Below are 27,986 nucleotides of genomic sequence, written 5' to 3' on the forward strand. Positions count from 1 at the left end.
ATTTCTGTATAAAGATACAGTATGTTCTTCTATCTCTACAGATTGTTGACAGGTGTTCCTGCAAATATTTCTTGGTGAAATCTTTATGGCCAATGTTAATGCAATACAGAAACAAGGGCAAATTTCCTCTTGCAGCCTCAGTACCAAAGATCATGGTAATTGCAGACCAGTTTGAGAAAGCCAGAACCTTGCAGAGTCCTGTGAGGACTGCCTAGATCTCCAATTGTTTCCTAATTGCTAATTCCACAAATGAACTGCATGCACACAAATTCAGTCCATGCCTTTGTCTAATGTCTCTGACCACAGAAAGCCATGAGGACCAAGGAATATGAGTGCTTTGTGCTGAAAATCCAGAGGCTAGAGAACCTTTGCCGAGCTCTGCAGGAAGAGAGGAATGAACTGTACAGAAAAATAAAACAAGCACAGCTCCCTGAAGAGGTGAATGGAAATGATATCTTAGAAGAAGATGACGACGCCAATACAAACCCTTCCTCCAGTGAGCAGGCAAGCATTGAGCTATGTGCTGCTGACAAGAACATGCTGCAGGAGCTAGCTGAAGCTTTCAGGGTGTCCCACACAGCAGAGGAGACCCTTCCAAGCAACAGCAGCAATCCAGAGACGCGCGATGTTCAAATGTGTAAAGCCATCTCTGTGCCAGAACTCCCCTGTCATCTCACCTCACAGTCAGAGGCTGGGAACCACTGTGAGCAGTTCAGCATGAGCACATCAGGACCCCCTGAACACATGCCAGCATCCTCTGAAAATACAACAACACCCATCGAGAGCATGCCAAAGCCCACCGAAAGCATGCCCGTGCCCCCAGAAATGGTGCCAACACCTACAGAAAGTGTGCCAATACCTACAGAAGGTGTGCCAACATCTCCCAGTATCATGCCAGCAATCTCTGAAGGTGTGCCAACACCCATGCAAAACACATCTGCTCCCCTTGGAAATATGCCAGCATCCACCAAAAGCACACCAAAAGCTGTAGAACATGTGGATGATACAGCAGAGCTGTTTGTCCAAGATCAGCCTGCAGACCAAAAAGGGGATACAGATATGGAAGCAGTAGATTGAAGACAAAGAAGAGTTCAGGCACATATTAAACAAACCACAGTTCTACTTTGTTTCTCAAATTTGTTTGTTTAAAGAAAAAAAGTGAGTGCTAAAACACAATCATACATACCTGTAGATAAACATAATGCACTTCTCTTTCATATCACTATCCAGTTTTACTCAGTCTGCATGTTTTGCTGTCCTTCATCTGATTAAAGCATAATATTTTCTTAATGATAGGAAAGTTCAACAAAATTACAGTATCTTTTTTCCCAGTCATGAGTCATCTCCTTCGACAAAATAATTTTGAAATGCTGAAGTTACGTGTTTCAAAAGTCATTGCTATTTTCATACATATACTTAAAGTCTTATAATTAATTATACCTGTTTGATATATTGCACAAAAGATGGTCTACTTGGAAATGCAGAGATCTCAATAAATGAGGAGAAAGGAATCTGTGATTATAAAGTAAAATAGTGAAATCATCAATGTGGTCAGCCATATCCAAAGTGAGCTGTAATAACAAAAGGTGATGTTTCTAAGAGTAAACTTCCACTGAGCACTGTGTGGACTGAATACCCACCAATTTCTAGCCTTACTCTGAATCCGTCTTTTCTGCTTTGTACGTGACAAGAGGTTTTGTTTTCAACAAAACAATGGAAGAAGGGAGATCTTTTCTAGATTCCTCATAAAATGAATGAAAAGAACATTAACTCCTAAGCCGATGGTAATTCCCAAAGAAGGGATCACAAACTTCCTTCTGCATCTAAAATAAGACTGATTGTTTGTCATACCATTTGGGATCATTATTTCAATAGAGAGACTTCTGCCTGCCAGCCAGCAAATGAGCTCAGAAGCCTGGAAGTTCAGAAGCTGGGTGCAGATTCCAGCACTTAAGCAAAAGGCAGAGACTACACCAGGAGATATCTCTGTGATGATGCTTCAGGATGGTGCGATCCCTCCCAGGCACAGCCACATGAACCTCTGTTTACAAGGAGAGTAAGATGGCCCTAGGGAAGAATGCTGAAACAAAAATCCTATTGGCACATTTCCTGTTTTTCATCTCCTTCCTCTGAATGCAGTCTAGGTCTTATGGATTGTGATCTGAATAGCTTAAGAATCTGAAAAGGGCAGTAACATGAGAGATACAGATGCTGGAATGCTAAACATTACAATCAAACAAGCCCATGGCTAGAGACAACTCGCAAGCAGCCCCTAAGGAGAATCTGATCATTTAAGCCAAAATTGAAATACAGTTGAATTAAGAGAAAAGATGCCACCTTTGGCAGAATGTGGTCACACATTCTTTCCTGCATGTCACCCTCCAAAAGGGAGGTTTGAATCTTTGCTTCCTGCTACCATGTCAGGAATCTGGCTGAGTGCATCTGCATCTGCGCTGCTCATTCAGCTATTGAGAGCGAACTCAAATATACAGAGCACAATTTGCAAACGTTGGTTGTTCTAATATAGATCAACAAGTAGCTATTAGAGCTACAGATTCCAAAGGTAGATACCTTATATTAAGCTGACAGGACTTATTTCATGCCTTTAATCACCTGAAAGTGGATCATTTAAGTCTTAAACTCCTTTTATAAGTAATAGAGATAATAGGCGTTTCTTGAGGACAAGTCATCCCCTGGTAAAACAGACATCCCAGATTGAAGAAAATGTCTTTCTCTTCACTGATTCTGAATCAGCCCAAGATAACCATCTTAAATTTAAAATGACAAATATTAGGTTTCTATATTAGTTAGGTAAGAGGAATCCCACAACACACTCAAAATCAAGGTCCTAAGCAAGTCAACTAAGACACTCTGAAAACAAAGACATTTATGTGCCCATGAAAATGTTAGCTTATAACAAAATTTTATCCTAAGAAAACAAGCTGCATTCACTTGATTTACTTTTAGTTTCTATTGCCTTGAGTCTGTAGAAATCTGGTTTCCTTAACAAGCTTTGTTTTTGTTTTTTTTAAGAGTGGCTTTAACATTAATGTAATTTATATACCTTTTCTTTTTCTTCTCTTTCTTGATCTCATTTGATTCTGTTGTCAGTTTTGGAATTTCCTGCATGTAACCAACTCTTATTTTTTTAAAGTAGGCCTTTAGAATACCTTTAATTGCTGTAGTTGTCACATACAGTTCAATATTCAATTACATAATAATAATGATTGACATGTCCTTGTAACTTGGTTCCATTTTGCATAAACATTATGGTCACGTCTTCAGTTACATAATAGTTGCCTCATACCTTCCAACTTCAGCAGGGAGACAAGGATCCTACAGATAAAAAGTTTCTACATAGTTATGATTGATTCCTACAGCCTCGTTCCTCATGAATAATTACACAACCTCCAGGGAAAGATCACTCCCACTCTATTTCTCCTTCCTCATTTTGGCCTTCATTAATTTTTGCATCTAAAACCGCACTCACATTCTTGCAATTCTCATTACTCTAAGAACGTCTACCCACATGCCTGTTCCTTCTGCTCTTCCATGCTCTCTACCAACTTGCACTTCGTCTCAGCAGTTTCTTCCTCATTCTCAATGCTTACGTACAACGCTGAAAGCTTTTAGTATGGGACTTGGCCTCATAGTTTGCAAGAGTGTTTGCAAGAGATGGAAGAACAAAAGCATAGGGAAGATTCTGGCTGGTCCCAGGCTGGATGGAGCATTTACAGTCACACCATGGGGTGGCTTACATGTAACCTCATGGCCTGTAGGAGGCAGCACCCTCAACAGAGGCAGAAAATCGAGAAAATTTAGTTGTGTACCCATTCACCATCCACAATATCAGACTGGCAATTTAAGCTGACATTACCATTCCCGTGTTATTTAGTTTTCCCTCATTCATCTTCACCATAAGCTGCTGGCCTCCTCTTGCTGTTTTCCAGTAATGCCCTATGCAAAACTGCCTCTGTACATAGCAGTATCCTCATGAAAAGCTTTTGGGAATACAGTCTGCACAATCTGAGGCACTTGCCTCAGTTACCACTCAAGAGGCAGAAACGCAGAACCCTTCTGTGGCCACTGAAATGCAGTAAGCAGCAGAGATGCATGCTACTTCCCTACAATTCATCCTTACTACCATTCTCTTCCTGACATTGCCAGTCTCATCAATCTGTCTGCTGTGGTTGCTCCTTCAGCCTTGCTTATATTTCATATACTTTTTTCCCATACCGTCAGGCACAGATCTGGGGGGAGGAATGGTAGCTGTATCTTTGTGTACCCTTATTAAAACCAAATCATTGCTGTACTGCTGCTAAACCAGTAACAGCCTTTGATTTGCAAAAACTGCAAACGAAGAAACAAAGTACGTGTTTTCCTGTTCTGCATGTCTGATCTTAGTCAACTCAAATATTTAGCAACTCCCCTGCTGAACATGTAAAACAATCTTTTTCAGCAACCCATAATTTATCCACATCTGAGAGGATTTTCAGGATCACAGCAAAAATCACATCTATGACACTATCATGACACTCTCACCTAATTTCTGAGGCAAACCACATCTTGCCATCTTGATACATCTTGTTGGTGCGAGATTGGTAGGAAACGTTAAAGCCCAGAAAAAAATAGATTTTAGCTGTGGTCAGTGAAAAAGCTGATCTGTTTCAGCTTAACTTTTCCCACAAAAACTGAAAAGAGTTAGAAACAGGCACACAAATACATAATCCAGATGACAGAACTTCAGCAACAGAACAGCACAAAATAAGGACTCATATAATATGGTGAAGCATTTTTATAAGCTTTACTGTTAAAGTCAGCTTTAAGTTCTCTTTATCAATCAGACTGTAACCAACCATGGATGACACTCTCACCAGCTCTCTTTGCTATGAGCAGAGTTGTACTTATCAGTATGGAACTGAGACTTCTTTATTGGGGAATTACAGTAGGACTTGCTTCTCTCCTGGGCCCACAAGATATCCCTGCATTGCCATTCCCAATAACCTTCAACCTTCAGCTGTGCTTAGCCAAAGGGCAATCACAAAGAGCAGACAAAGCATGAAGGAGGGCAGGAAAGGGCGTGAGAAGTGGCATTTGCAGTGTTTGTGAACTCCCATCAACTGCTGGCACTAACACCACTTTACAGTGCTGTCTTTCCTACTGAGAAAAGGCTTTCCACATCCCTTTCAAAGATGAAGCAGGAGACATCAGTTGTGACCCCACTGGCTCACAGCTTCACTTGGATGACAGCTGTGGCTGCCCAGCAGCCCCAGCCACTCATAGCACTTGACCCAATACGATGTGTCAAACTGTCATTGCTAGTAGGCTGCAGATGACCAAGCGTGGCATAGGTCAGCTTGTTTCAGAGGCACTGTGAAACATGGCAGCAAGTCTTGCACTTCAGCACCCAGCAAAAGGGAAAAAAAGAGACGAGGAGGGAGAGGCTTAATTGTGTGTCTGTCTCTGACAAAGTTACTAGGATTCACCTTTGAGGTGCAGGTGAAGCACTTGCAATCCAGCTTGAAAGAAGGGCAGCTTATATGCATTGATTAGCAAAACACATAGCATACAATTCTTTTTACCTCAGAGGATCCTAAAATGCTTTTCAAGCTGTAAGTATTGAGGAATGACTTCACTCCAGACTGGTGGGCCACCTGCTCTGCTGTAAGGCAGCAGCAATGCATAGCAGAAAAATACTGAGATGAGCAGAGGCTTTCACCAGATACAAATCTTTAGAGCAGAACCCAACCTCTACATGTCTGGTAATAAAAAGAAACCTTTTCAATGACCAGTTTATTGCCTATTTTCTGTATTTTGCCCTGATAATTCTGGCACTGCCATCAGCAGAAAATAAAGGTCAAACTCTCTGTGGGTGTAAATCAGAGGAGGTCATCTGGAGCCAGTTGAGCTACACATATTAACATCAAATGAGAATCCACTCCAAGGGGCTGAATTACTGTGCCATTAGCAAGTTCTCTCTTCCTGTGCAACAAACATTATACCCAGCCGATACTTCAGGAGTCCTAAGAGAGGCAGAACGGATTCACTCAATTAGACTTTGGCCAACACATTACACTTAATAAACCCACTTCTAGGAAGTGTGCCAAGAAGCAATTTTTATTGACCACAAATGGCCACAGCCTCAGCCTTGCAGTTTATCCACACACCAAGCGCTGCCACGTTCCCACTAACATCCTCTCCTCAAAGATGATCAAGGACACGTCACAATTTCTTGAACCACTTTGCCCACTTCCTACAGCTCTTTGCTCTTTCTCACACTTCTCCCATCTGATGACTACACTAAAGCCATTCAGTTCACTGCAGCTTGCTGGAGATGCCTTGTTAAAAATAGAACAAAATATGATGAGTTTTAGGTTTCATTTCACACCAAATCTAGGTCATATCTGACAAGATGGTTGGAGCTTGCAGTTGTCACAGCTCACATCACCATGAAAAGGGAAGTCCTGTCCCAGCACTGTGCTACAGCTCCACATTACTGAAACAAAAGCAACCACATTTTTTTTCCAGCGCAGTTGCCATACTGGCTTACAATAGGGCTAGAGTGCTAGCACTTCACAAAGTTAGCAAACTGAGAGGAGCCAAAAGCTTTCGAGCATCCATGTGCCCCTGCACACCAGTAGCTGTTCATGAATCACTCACCCGCAAATCACTTCCAGTTTGTGAAGCCAGCACTTTTCTAGACCAAAAAGAGTTACCTCAAATGAAAGCTGCAGCAATGACTGCCTTCACAGCCCATAGGAAAAGGTTGTACAATAGCTTTTTTAAAAATCAGCTCTTGTTGAGATTCATCAGTTTTCTGGAATTTCTCTTTTCTCTGTCAGTGTGGTCCCTGTGTCCTACAGCAAACACCAGAAAGTTTCATCCTACTAACTGCCAGGTAGTTCAGTTTCTGAGAAAGCTGCAAGTTGAATACCTACAACATTACAGCAATTGTACAGAGAAAAAAACTTAAGTCCCAGTGGGAGAGTCAAGTTGTGCTAATCACACTTGCTGCTATCTCTTCTCTGGGGTTGCCATCCCCTTCCACAGAGCTTAAAATGCAATGTTAGCATTAGCAGCAGCATGACTTATAGCTTCCTGCCCCATTCAAGGCATCACTCCTGTCACTGCACTGCACTCCCTGCCCTCCACAGCGTGATGCTGTGCTATAACTAGGTCACTCAAATAATCTGGAAAAAGAAAAATCATTCTCCATATAAAGAACAACTATTTTTTTTTTTTAACTCAGACCATTGCAATGATCCTTTAAATAAATAAATAAATAAATAAATAAATAATCTCATGAAACTACGACCTTAATTCCAGTCACAATAAGAGCTAATTGAACTTCATAAATTATTTGCTTGTAAAGCAAAGGAGGCAAATGCACACAGATGTGCATTCTTTGGCTGTTAACTACAGAGCATAATGCTGTTCTCAGGGTCAACGCCAGCATTTCCACTGATTATTTTGCAGAGATCTCCTCTACTTGGGAACTGAAAACTGAACTTGAAGAGGGAAATTTGTATTTCAAGTACTGATCTCACTTTGTACAGAAGGAAGATACAATAAGCATTTCACTATGATAACAACCAACTCCACAGTTTCGATTACACTGTGCATTAAATCTGGTAAAGGAAATAAAAGCTTTGATACAGAAACCTTTAGTTCTCATATTTGAGAACAGATCACAGGCCAGCAGCATGGTGATTGCTTCATGGATCTCCTCTGTATACCTAATCATTCTGGTACATCCTAGCTGGCAGATTATCCCAGCTGAATGTACTGAGTTTCTTTTTTTCTTTATCATACTACAAATGTTATTTAATCAATATCTGTAGGCTACAGAATACAAAAGACTCACCTTCCTCTTGCTTTAGAGGCTGAATGAAATGAAAAAGAAGCACTTGTTTCAAAGAAAAGGACACCCAAACACATACACACAAAGGAAGAAAAAAACAAAACCAATGTGATTCATGAAATCTTTATTAGCAAAAGTCTTTTACTGTGGGTAGTGGGTTGGTAATCCTCTGAAACCAGGATTATGCCTGAATTACCTCAAATGGAGACCATTTTGGCTTTAAACTTTTGTTGCCAAACTACTGCTAGACCACCAGACCATTGCACCAAACCATGCTCAACTGGTGCTATTCCAAAGAGCCTGGATGGAAATGTCCTGACAACAGGGATAGCAGCATGATGTTGGGTTGGGAAGAGAGGTACCTGCCAGCACAAGAGATGTCTTAGCAGCAGCATTTTGCACATGCCTAAGTCAACTCACTTTTCTTCACCTATCACTTTCAGTATTACTTAATATATTCACATCACTTTAAATTATAAATCAAAATAATCCCAACTCACAAGCGTGGTACACACTGGCACAGCATGTTCAGATACCTCCCGCAAAGAGGAGATTGAGCTTTTCCTCTTACAAAGGAACTCATTTACTTTGTGTGTACACAAAACAGTGGCTTCTGTTAACCCATCCAGGTCCTCCACACCTACAGCTTGTCTGCCATTATCTATCTTCAACGTGATAAAAATGCATCAGGTGACTTTAGATTTAGTAGTATAATGATCAAGCAAAGCAGATCATTTTCATCTGGCTTTGCTTGAGAAGGATGGGGAGCAACCTTTGGAAAATGGATGGGTTTGTCCAGATACATTGGGAATGCAAAATCTTCAGCTCCTGCAACTCCACTAGGACAAGTGACACAGCACCATTTGAGTTCTGTTCAAGTTCCTACTGAGAATCATAGAATAATTATGGTTGGAAAAGATCACTAAGGTCATGTGGTCCAGCTATCAACTTATCTCCACCACACCCACTAACTATCATACTACTATCTACCCTTTTCTTGAAAACCTTGCAAGGTCAGTGACTCCACCACCTCCTTGGACAGCCTGTTCTGCTTCACAGAACTAAAATTGCCCACCCAGTAGATCCTGCCAGTGCCCAGAGCACACAGGAGTGAGCCTGGCCATGGAGACTTGGGGCACACAATGAACATTAGTTGTTCAGCACTGCAGTGCTGGGAAAAAGAAAAAACAAACGAACATATTCTGCATGCATTCATGGTTACCACTGCAATCACAGATATGGCTGTTTATAGAAGAAAGGTTTGGGGAAGATCCCTTTTGGGGAGAGCATACAGTGTGTCCATGGGCTGATCACACACTCATGTTGCTCTCTGGGATCTTGTCATTACTGCGGTCATTTTTGCTTATTTACACATTATATGATCTGGGAAGAGGAACAAACCATGTTCCTTTATTAGCAAAGCAGAATTTGCAGGAAAAAAAAAAAAAGTGTTCACTAATTTGGTATAAACAAGAGACAGCAGAACTTTTCCTGACTTTTCCAGATTAAAGCCTGAAGACTTCCAAGAGCTGGCAGTCCTAATATTCAAACAGTAAGCACTCCTATAATGCTGACATAAGGTGCCAGTTCTCTTCTGAAAGAAGCACTCAATGAAGTTCTCCTGAGTTTTCAACGAATCTTTCCAAGTTCTAAGCAGAGAACTAATTGTTAACAATACTGACAAAGGTGTATGAAAGTCCTACATGTTCCTACTTGCCATGCAAAATATTACAAGTATTAATACTAAAAAACTGCAGCATCACCCAGAACTCAGATAGAGCTCACCCATGTATGATGCCTTCACCAAGAGAAAACAAAGCAAGTTTTTTAGAATCCTTAAAGGTTAAGAAACTCAAGTTGGTCCTGTAAAGACTGCCTTGTCACACCCATCTAGCACAAATAAGCCATTTTTGGGAGTACTCTTTACTGGGCATTTGCCAGGGCTATTACAACCAGCAAAGTTTGAACAGTAAACATGTAGTGGCCTTTCTGAAGTTCACCAGGTACACATTTCTGTTTTGAAAGCTTCTGCTGAAATAACTTAGCTAAAAAGCATCAGTCACAGCTGAAGAATAACAAATGATTAACTAATACTTAGCTTGAAGATTTGGTGAGATGTCTGTAACTCGGTTCCAAAAGCCAGGTAAGACACTGGGTAAGTTCATACACTTTATGCCCTTGCACTACTGATTTCAGGAGTCAAAACCTGCCCAAAGCACTTTCCCCTTTGCCAGTGCAGTGTGTACCACATCAGACAGAGGGAGTCATGGTGCTATGGAGGAAAGTCAGGCTTCCTTTCCTTGCTGCCACACCACAAGTTTTCAAAAGCACAACACAGAGGCTTCTGGGTCTTGTTCATGATGCAGCTAAATGAAGTGACTTCATGCACACAGGTTTATCATGAGATAAATGTGAAGAAAATAAGAGTTTGCAGTTGCACACCCATTTCAGAGTTTGGCCCACTTTCTCTGGCTTGGTTCCCAAAGCAGTGTTTCCACTAATAAGCTGCTGAGTGCAGAAGGGAAAGGATCCAGCAGGAGTCCAGCTGCTCCATGGGGAGGTGTGTTTGCAGACTTGGCGGCTGTGTGGAGAGCGGCACAGCAGTCATGCCATCAACCTGGGAGCACAGCGGGGCTGGGCTATCCAGCACTCCTCACTTGCCAGTACATTTTCATTGGAAAAAGTCAGGCTCAGAGCGTGCCAAAATCCACACAAATAACAAACTTCCAGCAAGGCTTTGACAAAAGAGAGGAGAGAGATAGAAAGCAGTCATCTTCCTGTGCAATATGGGAGTGAAACCCAGAGGCTCTCTTCCCTTCTTGAGGCACTCTTGCAATGGGCTGTGTCAAGTACTGTGATATTAACCCATACTGGCTCTAATGATAATGACAGGAAGGAAAGATCAAAATAAGCTCTTTGTACTTGAAAAGAATTTCTCCTAAGCCAAATTTTATATTGCATGAAAACTAAACTAACATCAAACAGCTTGTTTGAACATCTCCAGTCTTCCACAAGATCCTAATTCCATCATTTTTCCCCAATCTGTTGCATTAGGACACCCATTCCTCTCACTATGCTCTGCTGTACACTGCCCAGAAGGGCAACTGGAATGTTAATTCTCCCATCACCTCTTTCATTCAGCCAAATGTCTTCACCTGGCTTTATGAATGAGACTTTTGATTATCTCATTCCCACGAAAAGGATTTATGAGTGTAGCTCCTCATTAATAACATTATAGTTCTTATTAAGAATTCTTTGTTAATAAGAAATCTCCCAAACACATGACTAATTTATACAGTGCTCATTCTCCGCAATACCTACACTCTGAATTATTGATGCCCAGCAGCTAGAACGTCCAGCACTGGTAGAAACTCTCCTCTGACATTAGCAGTCACACAATCACTTCCACAGAATTCAGAAGATGGAGGGCAGCTCCCCTGCCAAAATCCTGGCTTGGCTTCCTGGCACTGCTGCAAGCTACACCTTTTCCATTTTCTTCAGCCAAAAATGGGCAATTTGTGAAAATTACATCTGTCCAAGTGCACGACTAAGAAAGTAAGAAAACTCATGAGAAAGCGTTGTTGTTCAGGAAACGCTTTGTGTACCCCTGGGCAACAGGCATGTGGCAGCATGGGCCAGTGAGTTCTTTTCTTCATTTTCCACACAAACTTTTAGATAAATAGTCCTCAGAAGGAAGTCACTGGTGAGGGAGAGAAAACACAGAGGCAACATAATCGAGCTCAGTCACACCCATGCTAATGCTCACCAGTGCCAGCTTCCATGCCTCCGCACTGCACCCAGGAGCTGCAAGCACAGATGCTGGACCAGTGCAGACTGTCTGGAGGACCACATCCTTCTGCCCCACCTGTGAACATCACTGCAGCTCTGCAGAGCTGGGCATGAGCCATCCCCAGTGGGAGGGAAGAGGTGCAGCAGGGGAACAGATAACCTTCCAGATGCACCCAGAGGTGCAGACGCTACTAATGGGAAGTTGAATCCAACAAGGTACAAACAGTACCCATTTTTAAGTGAGAACTGATTACCAAAACGTTAGGAACAGAGCTTGATTCGCACTTCCAACAAATCTGGCTGCCATGCTGACTTGAGCATCAAACGACAGCTGAGGCAATACATTGCTACTGGCCATTAGCTTCTCACGTCCTTCATGAAGGTACACCAAGGTCTTCAGCCTACTCCGACTCTGCTGCCAGCCAACACCATGCTGACTGCACTGAGCAGAAAGGCTGCCTGATGCTGAGGAGACTCCCACACAGTTCAATATATTCTTTGGCAGAAATCTGAGATTAAAGGCAAGCTAAACTCAATTACTATTTGTGTGAGTATCCTAGTTACAAGGCTTGTAACCATAGCAATCATTTAAACAAAGCTTGAAAGAAAAAAAAAATTCTCTTGTTATTAAAATGCTGATCTTTGATTCTGATTCAGCTCCTTGATCTTCTTATTGTCCCAAGTCTCAGAGGTGCTGTCTGCCTTTAGGTTTTATAGCTCAGCTCAGAGCCACCAAATGCCGCAGCTAGTATTTGTGCCATGTGCTAATAGAATTATGCTTCCTAAATATACAAATACAAAAGGATCAGATTGTCACACGGGGATTCAGAGGTTTGTGAACATCACACAACTAATCGGCTAGCAGTGATGTTTCTTACAAGACTCAGGCAATTAAACTAGCCTAATATTAATCTCATTCCAAAGTAGCTTTTAGTTAGTCTGGAGCCAAATTCATTCAAAATCTTAGGGACTGAAAATAAAATAAGAAGATGGAAGCATTTGGAAACTATATTATTATTTAAGTCCTCTTGATTTTACAGCCAGATTACCTTCCATCTCCAAAAACTCCATTCCACAGTCATGATTCTTGTATTAGTAAGAGTCATGCAGGCATTACACAAAGCACTGCATTGATTTGTTATTCTCTATCTGGATAACCAGGGAGATTTTTATTTTGAAAAGATCCTGCTAGAGCTTTTCATTTTTTTCTTCCAAATGCTTGTTAAATGCATATGTAACCAGGAAAACGGGACACTGAAGCAGTAAGATAGATGTGATCTGCACACGTGTTTTTCTCACAAGAAAACAAGTGCAGTGCATGTTTAACAAAAGGGAGTAGCTTCAGGGTTACATTACATAATGGAGCCAGATGTAAACTCTTGAATATATAGCTCTCCAGGCAGGTCCACTAGAAAAAGGAAACCTTTTTGTTCATGGGAGGAAGGAACAAATTTCTTTTTGAAGCATAGCTTGATGGCTGCTCCTGAATGCCACCACAGCTGGCTTCGTCCCACAAGATTTGCTCACATGAGCAAATGAGCTGTGCCAGCAGCTGTAATTTCTCTGTATAACCCACTGATGTTAGTTGGACATCACTGAATGAAAAGAGAATATTCAGCAAACCCAATGACTAATACATGTATTTAATGCCAAAAAAATACTACTGTATCAACTCAGTGACAACACAGCAGCTGCAGCTGTAACAGGAAATCAGGTTTTGTTTTATATGACCAGGTTTTAGTAGCATCAGAATGAACAGAAGTTGTTTCAGAGAATTGTGTCAGAATAGAAAACAAATGTGAACACAGCTGTGAAAAACCTGAACATACATTTTTAGGTACACACACCCACACACACATGCAGCTTGAATAGCTCCTTCCCCATCTCAGATACAATTAGGGATGCCTCCAGAAGGAACATGAGACCAGGCATGCTTCTGATCCAACTTGCCTGCGCCTCCCCTATTAACTACATGCTGTATCATGTAACAGCTTGAAAAGTTTGGGATTTTTTCAGTCTTTTTTTTCTTCCTCATGTTCTCCAGTGATATTCAGTTTCTTTTAGCAACACAGTAATTACCATTCCAGATCAAACCTGAGGTTTTGCAATTTAATGTTCAATATCATATGCCTCTCTAAACACGTCAAAGACTGCAGTAATTAATCTAGGGAGAGTGTCCCCTTCATGTTACTTCCCATTTTGTTTTGTTAACCATGGTTTTGTTAACCATGACCTAAGATCCCTGTAGGAAAATACCAATGTGGAAACACTTCATTCACTTGCACTTTCTTGATTGTGGCTTATTTACATTTCCACTTCATAAATAGGCTTTTGTGCAGATATCCGTAGCACTTTCCACCATTAACACAACACACAGTCATTCAACCTGAAAGTTGTTCAAGTCAGTCACAGCACCCACTTCCAAAATTAAACCTGAACAGCTAGGGCTGGCTCTTTACAGAGCAATTCCAGCTTCCTCATCACACACATCATCTCATCTGAGCTGCAGCACTCCTTCACCTATGGCAGTATTTGCTTTACCTTTTCTAAGTCTGGACTGCCTCCATCCTTCATATCTCTGTAGTAGAATGCAAAGGCTGGAAAATCTTGCTGTAAGCATACGTAGAAAGCTCTGCTAAAACACATGACAATTAGTCAGACTGCTGAGAAGTTCACACAGGCAGCAGGGCTGTGAGGCTCCCTCCCCTGCAACAGGGCTTCAGAGATGAAAAGTTCACGGAAAGCCTCTTTACCAAGTACTGTTGTACTGTACTCACCCTCTCTGAATCCCTTCTGAGATGTCTCAGGCACCAGAGGGCACATTTCCATGAAGAGGATTCAACAAAACACACAGGATTCAGCACTCTGCCCTCTATTCATCCCTCCTGACAGCACACAGGCACTCTGGGGACACAGCTCCCAGAGCATGCTAGGCAGCAAGAAGAGCATTTCAAATGCCAACAGAGTGAACAGACCGCCGTTGTGCCGAGGGACACGTCACACACCACAGCTTCATTTCAAATGACACTAAAAAACTGTTTTCTTTTAATACCTAAAGTGAATATATTACGTCTCTCTGTACAGGGCACGTGTAAGAGAGCAGCTGACAGAAGAGCGGGGAAAGAAGAACCCACACTATTAGCTGTCTGGTATTTATTACTTTTTTAATACAGAGAAGTCACAACAAAATATTCTCTAACAACACACGCAAATGATATCATAACCAATTATTTTAATTTCATCAACATTCATTTGCTATGTACATATTTTTCCATCTGCAAAAGTGCAATCCAAGAATGTCTCAACAAGAAACCTTTATGGACAAGTGTATTTTTGAGGGGTTTTCTCACCAGTGGCCTTACAACAACATGTTTGTCCTCAGTTACCCGGCACAGCAAAATGAAGAGTACATGAAAACAAAACAAAACTGTGTTAGATGCCTCTCTTGTAGGAATATTCCCTATTTTCCCAACTAAATTCATTATGAATACACTGCTCACTACTGGACACATTAATGCAAATAGACTGTAGAAAAGTCTATGGGCTACAGAACACTGTAGTTTTCATGACTCTGCGGCATTAGACAGAACAAGAATTTCAGCCTGTTCACCTTGGTAGATGTCAAATTACGTGTCAGCATGTAAAAGGCATCCATTTTGTGAGTTACGGTTATCAAAATTTACTTTAAAATGTACTACTGATGGATGAATTCATTTACACATCCAAAATATTAAGTCTAGCTAAATGCAAGCCTCTCCTATGGAAAACATTGTTAACTACTGGAAAGAAAAGCATTTGCACATGCAACTCCTATTACTATCACAAGGAGTATCGTGCATTTCAGAATAGTAGAATGTACCTCCAAATCCAGAGGACTGTATTCTCATTTACAAAACATACTTCAGGCACAGTTTAATCTGACCACAGGCCAGACTAAAAGGAACACACAGCATCAGAAAAATGAAAGGTAGTGAAGAGTAAACTTCAGCCAAACAAGCAAAGCAAGCAGCTCCTTCCCTAGACAAATCATTTCCCTTTTGACACGTTTAAAATCTCATTGACTCTTCCCAATGGTCATCGCGATAGATAGCAAACCAAGTGCTGTCCAGTTCAACCTTTTAAGTAGCTATTAAGTCTCAAAGAAGTTAGCTTTGCCCTTGAGCTTATGCAACGTCCAGCCAAAAGGGTAAGCCTAACTGCTTGATTAGAATCTGATGCAAAACAAAATCTTACTGACATTTTGCAGTAACCCATGATCAGATTTCTGTATTAGCAAGAAGCAGAGAAAGCATTCTCTACAAACTGGGACAATTTACTTTTGAGGAAAAGTTCAGAGAATCTTTGTTGTTCAGCTAGTTTTCACCGAGGATCATTTTTGCTGTTCAATGTCTGCTGCTAACCTCCAGTTGAGAGATACGCTTTGCAAGAAAACAGGCATTTCCACTAGTGGCAGCAAAGACTCAATAGCAAAATTAAAAGGAAAAGATGATGGACCAAGAATTGTTTTCTTTGATAGATTTGTACATAACTTCTCACTGTTAAGAATTTAAATAGGCATTTCCATTCCCACTTTCTCAGCCTGCTGCATTCTTGGATTTGACTTGAATATACTGTACAACCTTTCATACGCTTGTGTTTTTAAAAATTAACCAAATTCCCTTTTTTCCACTTCTACTCTTACCTCGATTGTCATACATACATATCTGGAGAGGCATCTAAGTACTTAAAGAATAAAATTATAAGTTAAGCTACTCTAAGGAAAGTAAATGAACAAGTATTTAGAAGATCTCCAGATCCCACTTCTGCCCTACAGCGTGCATTGCACAATGACACGTCTCCTCATCAAATGTTTGAAAAAATGGGTATAGAATGCTACTATTTTGTCATCCATGTAGTGCATGTGGGGATTAATACCCTAGGCTCAAGGCTTGAATGACTAGCACTCAAGATCAAATACAACACTTACATTTTTATCTTATAATTTTTCTCATTACGGGAGTTTTGTCTTTGCTGTGTGATTTTAGATTGCCAGAATCAGCCAGTACTTCCCCTTCTAATCTGGTTCTCACAGTACTGCCAGATAAGGTGAGTCCAAACCACCCGAAGTCCTTCAGGTTTTGGGAACACACCACTGAAGCTGAATGGCCCAAGTTGTTAATTCAAACTATAATTTGTTTGTTCTATAGAAGGAAGTCTGTAATGCACAGCTAATAATATTTTATCTGCTCGCACCTCCTTCCAGCCCAGGTATGCCTGGGCCAGATCCTGTTCCTGTGGGCAACAATTACAGTGCCGGTACAACTGCAAATGGAGTAGCTATCACTGGGGTTTGTGGTAACTACACCAGAAACGGTGTTAAAAGTCTCTCAAAATTTTTCCCACAATTTGTCTTAAAAAGGAAACAGGATTTCCCAAAACCTTAAAAACACACTCCTAGGGAACAAATGCACAAAATCCCAAGGATGTGCTCCAGATACAAACACAAGATGTGAGGACAGGGAGAAGGGAGAGCCGGCAATGTAAGGTAGCACAGCCTGCTAACATTGCTGTTCTGACTTACCAGTGTAACTGCATGAGACAGCCCAGCCCTATCCAGATGTGAAAATCATTAGTTTGAGTTGGCTTGCTTCTAAGGATATTACCACTCAAGTTAGGAGTAAGTGACCTTTGCCAACGTAAGCCCTCTGTGATGCTTGAGTACTATCTGAAGCGTCTAATACTAAAAAAAAGCTAATTCTGCAGAGAAGACAGCCAAGATAAAACTGTGAAGTTGGCATTTTTTATGCACAAAGAAACATGGATATTCAGTTAAAATTTTATGTGCACATTATTTTCTTAATTTAGCAGAAAGCATAGTTCTCTGCCCAGCGCATGCAATGCTTTTTTGGCTTCTGACTTTTTTGTTTTCTTTCCCAGGATGTGCAGAGTATCAGGGTCATTTTCAAGATGGCGATTTCTACAAATACACTAAGACAGTAATTTGGGGAAAGCCGAAAAACCTCAGAAGAAACAAAACATAGTCCCATCTCATAGAGAATCAAAACTCACACCTCTTGAATGACCATTCCATAAATACATTGAGAACAAAGAAAGCCCTTGCAAACATCTCTGCCAGCTTGAATAACCAAGTGAAAAAATGATGACCTATTAAAACTTTTATTAAACGTATTTAAAAACTTTTATTTATGGAAGGAAAAAGTGGGGAGTGAAAAACAAAATTTGCAGATTCTACAGGGCCAACCCCTATAACACAAATTCACTGCCTAATGCACAGATCACTATATAGAGCACAGAGGCATGTAGAAAGTAAATACACTAAGTCTGCTTTCTAAAAAGTCTCCAAGTTTTTAGACCCTGGTCTTACTTAACTTTTGAAAGACAAAGGTGCAGCAATTCATTGACTTAAAAACCAATGCCACGTGTCATATTAGGTGCCTTTCAGCTCTTACAGGTCTGACAGCCCAGATCCCACTTCGTGGTCCTCTTTCCGAATCAGTCATACCAGTCAGCAGTGGGAAGCAAAGCCCCAGCCCCAGCAGACACATACAAACATCCCCATTCAGTTCAGCCTGTTCATTCCACTTATCATGAGGTTCTAAAATATCTGTGAAGAAATACCTTTAAATAAAGCGTTTTAAGATATTCAGCTTGTTTTGGTATAAACAAATGACCCAACTGGTAACATTACAACACTGGTGGAAGCAGCCCTATTGCCATACGATCAGTCAGTGTAGGTAACACACACCAAACATACATGGCAGGAAGACACTATGCCAAAAAATAATTTAAGATTACCTTTTCTGGCACAGATTTACATTCACTTGTCACAATACCTTAATTTTCCCCCACCCTGGGAAACCTGAACAAAAACCCACAAAAATGACCACAAGTCTGGGATACATACGCACCTGCCCCCATTGGGATGCAAGAGACTTGCTGAATATAACACTAATGGAACAACTTCTTTCCAAGGATTTCCCTTTTCCACCATGCTGGAGGGACAACAACCCTACACAATTACCCACCTGCCACCTGGACATATTTCTGCATCCTGTACTCTCCACACCCTTCTATCAACTGTATTACAATAATACAAAAAACACAACCAAATAATTATAGCTGAACATTTTATCCCCACACCTGGGATATATTCAAAGGCCATTAAAATTGGCTTGCCTCCAGCCTTGACAGAGATCTCATCAGGAGGATTCTGATTTAACAACATGTATATATACATATTCATATGTACACAGACAAAGAAGCTGCTCTTTCAGTTAGAAAAGAAAGTAATTTCATCACAGAATGAATTCTATAAAAAGATATGTAATAAAGTTGAAATACCCATAAAATAGCTATTACTAAAGCAAAGCTTTCGTCAATAAGCCTCCAAAACTTTAAATGAAGAAAATGGCTTCACGAAGTGGTAGTCTAGATTTCCACAGTGAGGACACTGCTGGACGTTGCTGTATTCGGAGAAATACTGCATGCCAATCCGTACATCTATTACTGGCTTCCCACAGTGCTTACAGTTCAGTCGAGCCTTTAAAAAAAATAAAAAAAAAAAAAAAAGAAAGAAAAAACAAGAAAAACATTTTTGAAATAACCAGATTCATTTCCATTCCTCACCTCAGCAAGAGACACACTGCCCTGGCCTCTGGCTTCAGTCAGGAAACCTGCAGCCATGGCACCTGCCAGTAAGGACATTTTTCACCCAGACCAGTAAATTACAGGCATGCAGATTTTTTTCCACATGAAATAACATCTACAGCCTATAGATCTATAGTCCAGAGTTCAAATATCATCCACTGTGACTGACAGGTGGTTTAGAGTTTCAAAGCTCATATATGCATAGAGCAGCTTAGTGTTGGTTCACCTCAGAACAAATTCATGTCCTTGACATATAAAGTGCTGTCTCAATAAATCACAAAAGCAGCCCTTAAGTGAGGAGAGAAACTTCACGTGTGCCATGCAATCCTTACCCCAGAGCTCCCACCATGTGTCTGTTTAGGTTTACATTCTGATCTCTCCACGAGATGTATCAGCACTTTAATCTTTTAGTTTAACAATCTAATCTTTTTGGTTTGACAAATGTAGAACTCAATTTACTTTATCAGTATGGCACAGTACTGTATCACTTTAAATATCTACTTAAACATTTATAATACACGCCAGGTTACATAAACTGCAGGTCACTTAAAGCACAGAAACTATTTTACAAAACCCAACTGAGGCAGGACCAACATTAACTGAGTAGATAGGAGAAACAATTAAAAATGAAGGGTAAGGGCTGGCAGAGCTATTCATGAACAGTATGAAGAACAACAAAAAAAGTTTTCAGGAGACATCTAGCTGAGAAAATAAGCCCGTTTCCTGAACAGAAAGCTCAGCAGGCAATACAAAAACACTCAGGAGAAATGGAGAAGACAAGATCACAAAGGAGGTTAAGAGAAAAGATGACAAAACAAGCAGCGAGGGCCTGATACATACCACAGCTTAACCCCACAGACTAATATGCCAGTGAGAGCTTCAGCTCTTCATTGAAAAGAACAAATGATTTTTTGTATCACCCTTGACTTAATGCATTTTCTTGGGAGGAGGAAGAACTACTGCTGTTGAGACAAAACTCAAAACTCAAAAAGAAAGAAAACGAAGTCCTCAGATATCTTCCCCACTTGAAATGCAGAAATTGTAAGAAATACATTCTAATAGGGAATGGATTTATAGTATTTTCTTTTTAAAAGTGTGCTTTTTCCTCTTGCTACAGTTCAGCCCATCAGCTAGTAACGTGACAGTAGCTGTAGTTCATTATCCTACAAGCACATTCATGGAGTACAATTAAATATTTTGAAAATAAGGTACGAAATTATTCAAAACAGAAATCAGCAAGGCAATTCAGAGTTAAATTATACACCATATTTAACTGTCATTCCTCTGTATGCCCAGAATCATCTGTAACAATCGTGGTGAAACAATAATATGTATCACCCAGCAATCACAGACACTGAAGCTAATGGTTTTATATTCAGTTCTATTACTTACCTTGTACTGTCACACTGTCCATTAATCATACAATTAAGATTCACGTATAATGAGACCTTAATTCTTGTCTTGCACGTTCAATAGAAGCAATTCAGATTTAAATTTCCTCTATTTTATTGAACTAGCAAGTCAGCATCAATGTTTTATAACTGAAAATCCCTATTTTAAAATAGCTAAAATCTCAAGAAGCACAAAAAATGAGGTAATGTCTTAAGTTATAATCAATATATATATATAACTGATATAATATTATATATTATATCAATGTAATCAATGTCATTTTTTTCCAGTTCCAGGACTCCACTTGTCTTCTGAGCATTGGTAGAAATGTTAAATTTAAAATTAAATTGAGTTTCACATACTGGCAAAACTATATTGCAGTTGTCTCTTGTACTGCCACATCTTTAAGGCCAGGGGTAGTCTTCCTTTTGAGCCTCCCTCAGAGGCTTGGAATTCTGCAGTAGTAAGAAACAAAGAGATTGCAAAATTTTGTGGAAAACATCCACAACACCATGAAGTGGTGGAATGCAAACATCTTGGCAAGCATCTGCTCTAAGTCAGTGACAAATCCTCCATGTTTGAAGTCAATGGCTGGTTTTGGTTTCATGGGTATGGCCACCAAGCAACAATTACATTAGCTTTTGTCTAGCTCCACAACTACCTCCACAACAAAACTGCCGAGTTTCCACTCCTCAGAAAGGAAGACCTCTTGGATGCTGATGGTCTTGCTGCTTCAGGTATGTGTCTACTTTGGAGTAACCTGAAGCCTTGACTCCTTCCTACCAAAAGCATAAATTTCATTTAATGAAAGTTAAGCTTCTTCAGGCTGTGGCAGGATACCATCAACATAGTCAGTCACAGAAAAGATTAAGGAGAAATGGGTATCTCTATGCACAAGGACTCCTTATACTTTTCAATTTTCTTGGCTTTTTTACTACATTTATCTTGGGATAAAACAAACCTCAAGCAACTAGAAATTTGAATCCACAGATCACCTGCTAAACAATGTTCAAGAATTACTAGAATTGTATATGATACCACAGATACCACTTCCTAGTGATCATCCCAAGCATCAGCTTTAAATGAATGCATTTTATGAGGATTTATATGAAAAAAAAAGCCAAAATACAACAAGTATTGACCACTGACCATTACATTAGCTTTTGTCTAGCTATAGGCCTTTGTACTCCGTAAGTTAAGATCAAGGGACAGAGACTCAGTCAGCTTTCTTGTACTGCACTCATAGGCTGCAAAAGAAGGGTGAAGGAAGGGATGGGAAAAGAGAAACACAAACCTTTATTATCGTTAGTGGAATTTCACCTTAGGAGTCTTACGTATGATACTGACCTGACAACAAGGAGATGCTGCCAGAATATCATAGGTATACATAGTTCCCAGTTGATGCCAGCTTCCATCCCATCGGGACTTGCACTTAATGCAGATAATTTTGTGAACCCCTTCTAAGCAGTCTACACAAACAGCATAGAGATGCATAAGCCTTCCTGTGGACAGGAAACACACTTCTTAAGGAGACTGTAACAGAAAATTAAAACAGACATTTCCCACAATGTGTTATTTGCCCTTTAGTGATACAAATCATACCTTATTAAAATCTTAATTTTAAAATAGTGAAAGATAAGCAAAAAAATAATGTTTCTCTACGGAAAATACATAAGACTTGACTGAAGATATTTTCCATAGATGTTAAACTCAGGAATAAGTCAACACTCTGCCCATTTCTGATCCCCTTGTTCCTCTATTTGCTGTAGTCTTTAGCAAAATACTTTATAAAAGTTGCTTAAACCACATGAGCAGATGCCAGGTTATTAAGCTATATGATCAGCTGCAGTTTTTCCAACAAGAAGACTGCCTTAGCTGCATCCCCATCTGACACAGAAAGCGTAGAAGTGTTGAAGCTTTTTAGCAAGCTGGGTAAAGGCTCATTTAACAGCTTGCCAAAATCTTCCAGCAAGCAGAGAACTAAGGAACTAATCTTCCTTTTGGGAAAAAAGCAACAATCAGATGAGCAACTTTCTTTTCTGTACATTTTCCTGATCAATTCATTGATAGTAAATGTGTTTAGAAACATTATATATTACACAGATTTTAACATGCCATACAAACCTATGTTTCAAGCTCTATCATGAACTTAAGCTCCGTATACACAATGATTTTCAATAACTAATTTATACTGCCTTCCAAAAAAATCAAGAGATTCAGATTTTAAAACAAAGTATCTCCTCTGCACAAATGTCACTGAATACAACAATGCAAAATCCAAGATGTGAGCCTCACTACAAAAAAGACAAGAGGCCCTGGAACGTGCCCAGAGAAGAGCAACGAAACTGGTGAGGGGTCTGGAGCACAAGTCTTATGAGGAGCAGCTGAGAGAGATGGAATTGTTTAGTCTGGAGAAGAGGAGGCTCAGAGGAGACCTCATTGCACTCTACAACTTCCTGAAGGGAGGTTGTGATGAGGAGGGGTTTGGCCTCTTCTCCCAGGCAGCAAACAGGACCCAAGGAAATGGCTGCAAGTTATGCCAGAGGAGGTTTAGGTTAGACAGAAGGAAGAGCTTTTTGTCTCAGAGGGTGGTCAAGCACTGGAATGGCCTGCCCAGGGAGGTAGTGGAGTCGCCGTCCCTGGCAGTGTTCAGGAGGCATCTGGATGAGGAGCTACAAGATATGGTTTAGTGCTTGTGGTAGCAATGGTAATGGGAGGGCGGTTGGACTAGATGATCTTGCAGGTCGTTTCCAACCTTGTGATTCTACGATTCTTCCCATGAAACAAAAAGCCTTACGCAAATTACAAAGATCTCAAATCTAGGTAGGTCTGATTTGCAAGGATTGAATCCATCTGCAGTTTAGTAGTGGACTTACACAGGATACTAATTCTGTAATATATCACATTTTGCACAGCTATACAAGAAAAAGTTAAGTAGTAATGCAGTTACTAATCAAACACAAAACAAGACTGATTGCATACAGACAGTGCTTTGTTGGACTGCAATTTGTGCTCATTAGCATCAAAGCACTGGACACATCACGGTTTGTAATTTAAAGAGCACACAACTCATGTGCCTTTTCTACATAAGTGAAATAAAGTATCAACAAGTTATGATTTGTTCATACCAGATACTTTAAAATTAATGGATTACTTTTAAATTGTTTTATTTTTAAACCAACTATTCTAGAAAAAATGAAAAGGAAAACCAGATTCTTCTTAAAATATAAATACACAAAAAAATTTGTTAGTATGAGCTGGTAAATTGAGTTACTCCAGAGTGTTCAGCTTTAGAAAATGTAATAAGCTCTGTTCCTCGAGATTGGAGACTTTCAAGTAACTTCATGCACTAAAGCTTTGTGTTGCTCAGGCGGACAAATAATGTTCATCTTCTTAAGTTCTGCTTCTGCATATTACAATGCTGAATTTCCCCACCACTTAATTTTCAGGATCCTACAGGATACTTCCTATGCTACAGGAAATGAGACTCTTGGTATCTTAAACATGCCTGAAATAAAGAAGTGATTTTCTTTACTGAAGAGAAAAACAACACCCTGGAACAGCACCTTGCAAGCATAATTTCATTGCAAAGCTGAGAACAGTAGTTCTGATAATAAACCATTTTACCCAGGATAATGAGGTAAAATTTTTAACAATTAATTAGTCACAGCATTTTGTCTGAATACGTTTTTCAGGTGTACACTCAAATGGGTAAGGAGCAATTAATTAAAAAAAAAAAAACCACCAAACAACACTTGGCAGAATTTCATTCCTAATGGCAAACAAGTTAACAAGTGACTAGTTCCACTGTTTCTAAACCAGCTACTAGGACTGACTGTGCATGCCTCCTCACAACGGCCAATAAGCAGTTATCTCACAGAGGTATATTCTATTTATCACGGAGATTCTTCAACTTCTAAGTTTTCCTACCACTTTTTCCCTTTAAAGTATATTAGGTAAGACAGAAACGATAATATTAGCATGAATACAGGTCAGTGACTTAGCACACAGTGATTTAAATAAAGAAAACAATACAAAGTTTGCTGAGCAAAGGAACATTATTATATAACAGATATTATGGCCATGCATGAGATATAACAAATTTCACAAAAGGAGAACAAGTGCTAAAATACCTCCTGCTAATGCATTTCCATTACACTTTTCAACACAGAACTTCATGTTTTTGAGCATTAAACTAATACTAGTTTCTCTGACTTCACACTGGCTGCCAGCAGACGGCAGGACAGATGTGTTTTGTCCCTATCACACAGTTTGAGACATACTTTTCAGGAAGAGCTGAAGCTCATCCCAGTTCATGTTTGTTTATTTCTCTGGGAGGAGAAAAACAACATATACCTTGGCCCTAGCTCAGCACAGAGCTGGGACATGGTCAGGATGCTGACCAAAGAGGCGGGAATTTGAAACTATGTCTAAATCCCTCACTGCTCCATCACCACTTCTTCCCAGAATAATAAAAGCTTATTTTCACTATGTCCAACCTCTCCAGACCACAGAAATTGTCGTCCTTGCCAGGCCTGCACTAACACAGGCCAGACTACAGTCCTTGCCACACAAAAAAATACTGTCTCCAATAAAACGAAACTGATATTCTCTAGTCTGAAAGCAGACAAGAGGCATAGCTGGCAGTACAAATATGACTTTCATCCATGCCACAGCACAGCATGCTGAAATGTAAAAGATTGTTTAAAAGGTTGATGCATGTCTTGGAGGAAAACTCACAACATATAAATCAGTACATACACACTGCAACAGGGTGGCTGAAAAATCTTCCTATAGTCTATCTAGAAACCTGGTAAGGTATCTCCTGGTTGTAAACAAACCACGAGGCATGGATCTTTCTACACAGTATTTGTTTTTTGTAATTCCTGCCAAGAATTTCAACCTGAGCCACACTGTAACTTGAAAGTGCCTAAAAGCCTTAGAGTACAACTCAAAAATGCTGAATCAGAACAAAAATTTAAAATGGGGAGTGGGGTATGGAAAACAGTCCCACCACCAAATGAAACCTAGCATGACGGACAGACAACCTGTACCTTGAAGGTGACAGGGAACATCATATTCAATTTCATCGTGTCTCGATGGGCTAAGAAATAGGGTTCCATCCACCAGCGGAAACTGTTCAAACACTGGCAATGCCCTGTGGCACAGTGCACAGTTCACAACATTCCTGTGGCTGGCACTAAGAGCAGCAAGAATAAACTTCCGCAGGTCCTCCCCTTGGCCCACCTGGGCATCATCTTCCATTCGCACATGAAAAGTATTCAATTTATGCCTGGGTATGTGAGTGAGAAGCTCGGATAGGTCAAGCCTTCTCAAAAACTGCACGGGGGCATCAAAGTGTCCCGACCGATGTGCTTGCAAACCAGCTGCCCCATAATCAAAGTGCGCATTCCTGAACATTCCCCCTCCAGCCATGTTCTTCTTGTGCGGCTCCAGGTGGATGGCATTCTTCAGAAACTCTCCTAAGTATCGTGATGAGCGGGGGCCGCTGAAGTGGGTGGGGGCCAGGATTGAGTAGCCAGTCGGTGGGGATTGCCCAGGAGAGACGCAGGGGGAGCGAACGGCATAGCTGCCACCAATAACACTCTTCTCTTGGGAGTTCTGCCTGTCCACTGAATGCCTTCGCTGGACGTCATGACTTAAGCCCTTCTGTGGCTTGTTGGCTGGCCTGCCCTTTTTGGCCTCTTCTGCTGATTCCACCATAGACCTCCCTGTGCTCTTCTCTAACACTGATTTCTTCTTCTTGTCATCCTGCATTCGTTTCACCTGGTACCAGTCAGTGTCCTTCTTTAAATGACCCTGCCCGCACCGACAGGAGCAGAAGCGAAAAGCGAGGTCGTACCCCTTCTTTGTCCACATGTTCTGGCGACACTGCTTCTCATTCCAGCTCCTCGCTCTGCCGATGCAATTGAATTGGACAAGAATGCTGCTTTCCCACTCATAGAAGCACTGAAGGTGCATCCAGGTGCTGTAAGGGCAGTGCTCGTTGTTGCATATAACCTTCTGGTAGTCATCCTTCTCAAGGTCCACTGGCCTTCCAAAGCTACAGATCAATGGAGTAGCACAAGGGGCTTCTGTGGAACAAAAGCAGACACATTAATAATATAGGGCTGCTTGTGGCCTGTTCATCACACTGCTAGTTTAAATGCTGTGCCAAATACAAATGTGATTCTCATTCATGTTCCACATTATCAAAGAGCCTACAGCTCTTTGGGTCAGAACAAAAACAGTGCCTGACAAAAAAAAAGTTAAAGTAAACGGAAGAAGCGATAGAAAGGAAGGAAATAACAGTAAGGAAACAAACAGACAATACAAATAGTTCAGTATTCAAAGACAAAGAACCTCAGAAGCATTAACCCTCCTCAAGGCTCTGTAGACATCATCGCATAAGCGAGCTTTAAGGAGAAAGCTTTGTGAGTGTTTCTGGAGGACTGCTTTGAAGCCTGATAAGCAACACAGAAAAAACACACAGAGATGCTGGTTTGAAAAATAAGAAGGTAATACAGACAGACTTTGCAGTCACAAAGAAAGTCATAAACTGATCTTTTCTTTAGGAATGAGCAAGATACAGGGGATAGGGAGGCAAACAGGAAACAGAACTTTGAGCAGCAAGACAAATAGCTCATGTTTCTTGTACAGAAAGGAAGGCCTTCATTACATCTTCAGGCAAACAGAGGATATACTACCATTACTGACCTACTTGACAGCTAAATTTCACAAACCAAGCAGTTAGCAACACAGACTGGTTAAAAAGTCAAATGTCACATGGTCTTTTATCAGCAAAGCAGCAGCCTTTGCTATATTCTTGAGCAAAGGATAGAGTATTTCAATTCTTTCCCTGTAACAGTATCAAATACACAGATGTTCTGTATTTATGACCAATAACATTTTCCCCTCCCTCACCTAAATACCACAGGCTATGGAATACTTAAATTACCATCTGCATAGTTGCAGCTGGAAAGCAAGAAATTTTCATGTTGAGTTTCCATTGAATCTGAAATTAGTCTAATCATGAAGTTTTTGGATGCTGAGTCAAATATGACATAAATCTGTTTTTTGGTTTTGTTTTTTTTAAAACTTCCTACTTCAGCAAAAGAAACACCATTCCAGCAGGGCAGGGCTGGCAAGCTGCCTTTTTACCTCTGCTCTACTGAATTCAAGTAATTGCAGGCTTCTTTAGGGTCTTCCCCAGTCAAGTGCTGCCTCACCCAGCACAAACCAACACAGCGGACTCCCTGGATCTCCCAAGTCCCAGTCAGAGCTGAAGGACTTGCAA

General features: G+C 40.5%; 2 protein-coding genes across 2 annotated transcripts in view; one reads left to right on the forward strand and one right to left on the reverse strand.

Moving 5' to 3' along the window:
- The window catches only part of TXLNB (taxilin beta), a 34,754-nt gene extending 32,069 nt beyond the window's left edge, over nucleotides 1–2,685 (forward strand). Inside the window, exon 10 of the mRNA XM_003204163.4 lies at nucleotides 307–2,685. Within this exon, the coding sequence (XP_003204211.1) occupies nucleotides 307–1,077 (771 nt within the window). The 3' untranslated portion in view covers nucleotides 1,078–2,685. The remainder of the gene's footprint in view (nucleotides 1–306) is intronic.
- A 12,103-nt stretch (nucleotides 2,686–14,788) lies between these two features.
- On the reverse strand, nucleotides 14,789–26,806 carry HECA (hdc homolog, cell cycle regulator; the record flags this gene model as incomplete). Its single annotated transcript, XM_019613530.2, has 3 exons — nucleotides 14,789–19,190; nucleotides 22,037–22,191; nucleotides 25,744–26,806. Coding segments are annotated over 3 exons (1,383 nt in total), but the record flags the coding sequence as incomplete, so codon positions are not given.
- Between the last annotated feature and the right edge of the window lie 1,180 nt (nucleotides 26,807–27,986).

Source organism: Meleagris gallopavo, chromosome 2, assembly GCF_000146605.3.
Source record: "Meleagris gallopavo isolate NT-WF06-2002-E0010 breed Aviagen turkey brand Nicholas breeding stock chromosome 2, Turkey_5.1, whole genome shotgun sequence".
Classification (NCBI taxonomy): Eukaryota; Metazoa; Chordata; class Aves; order Galliformes; family Phasianidae; genus Meleagris; species Meleagris gallopavo.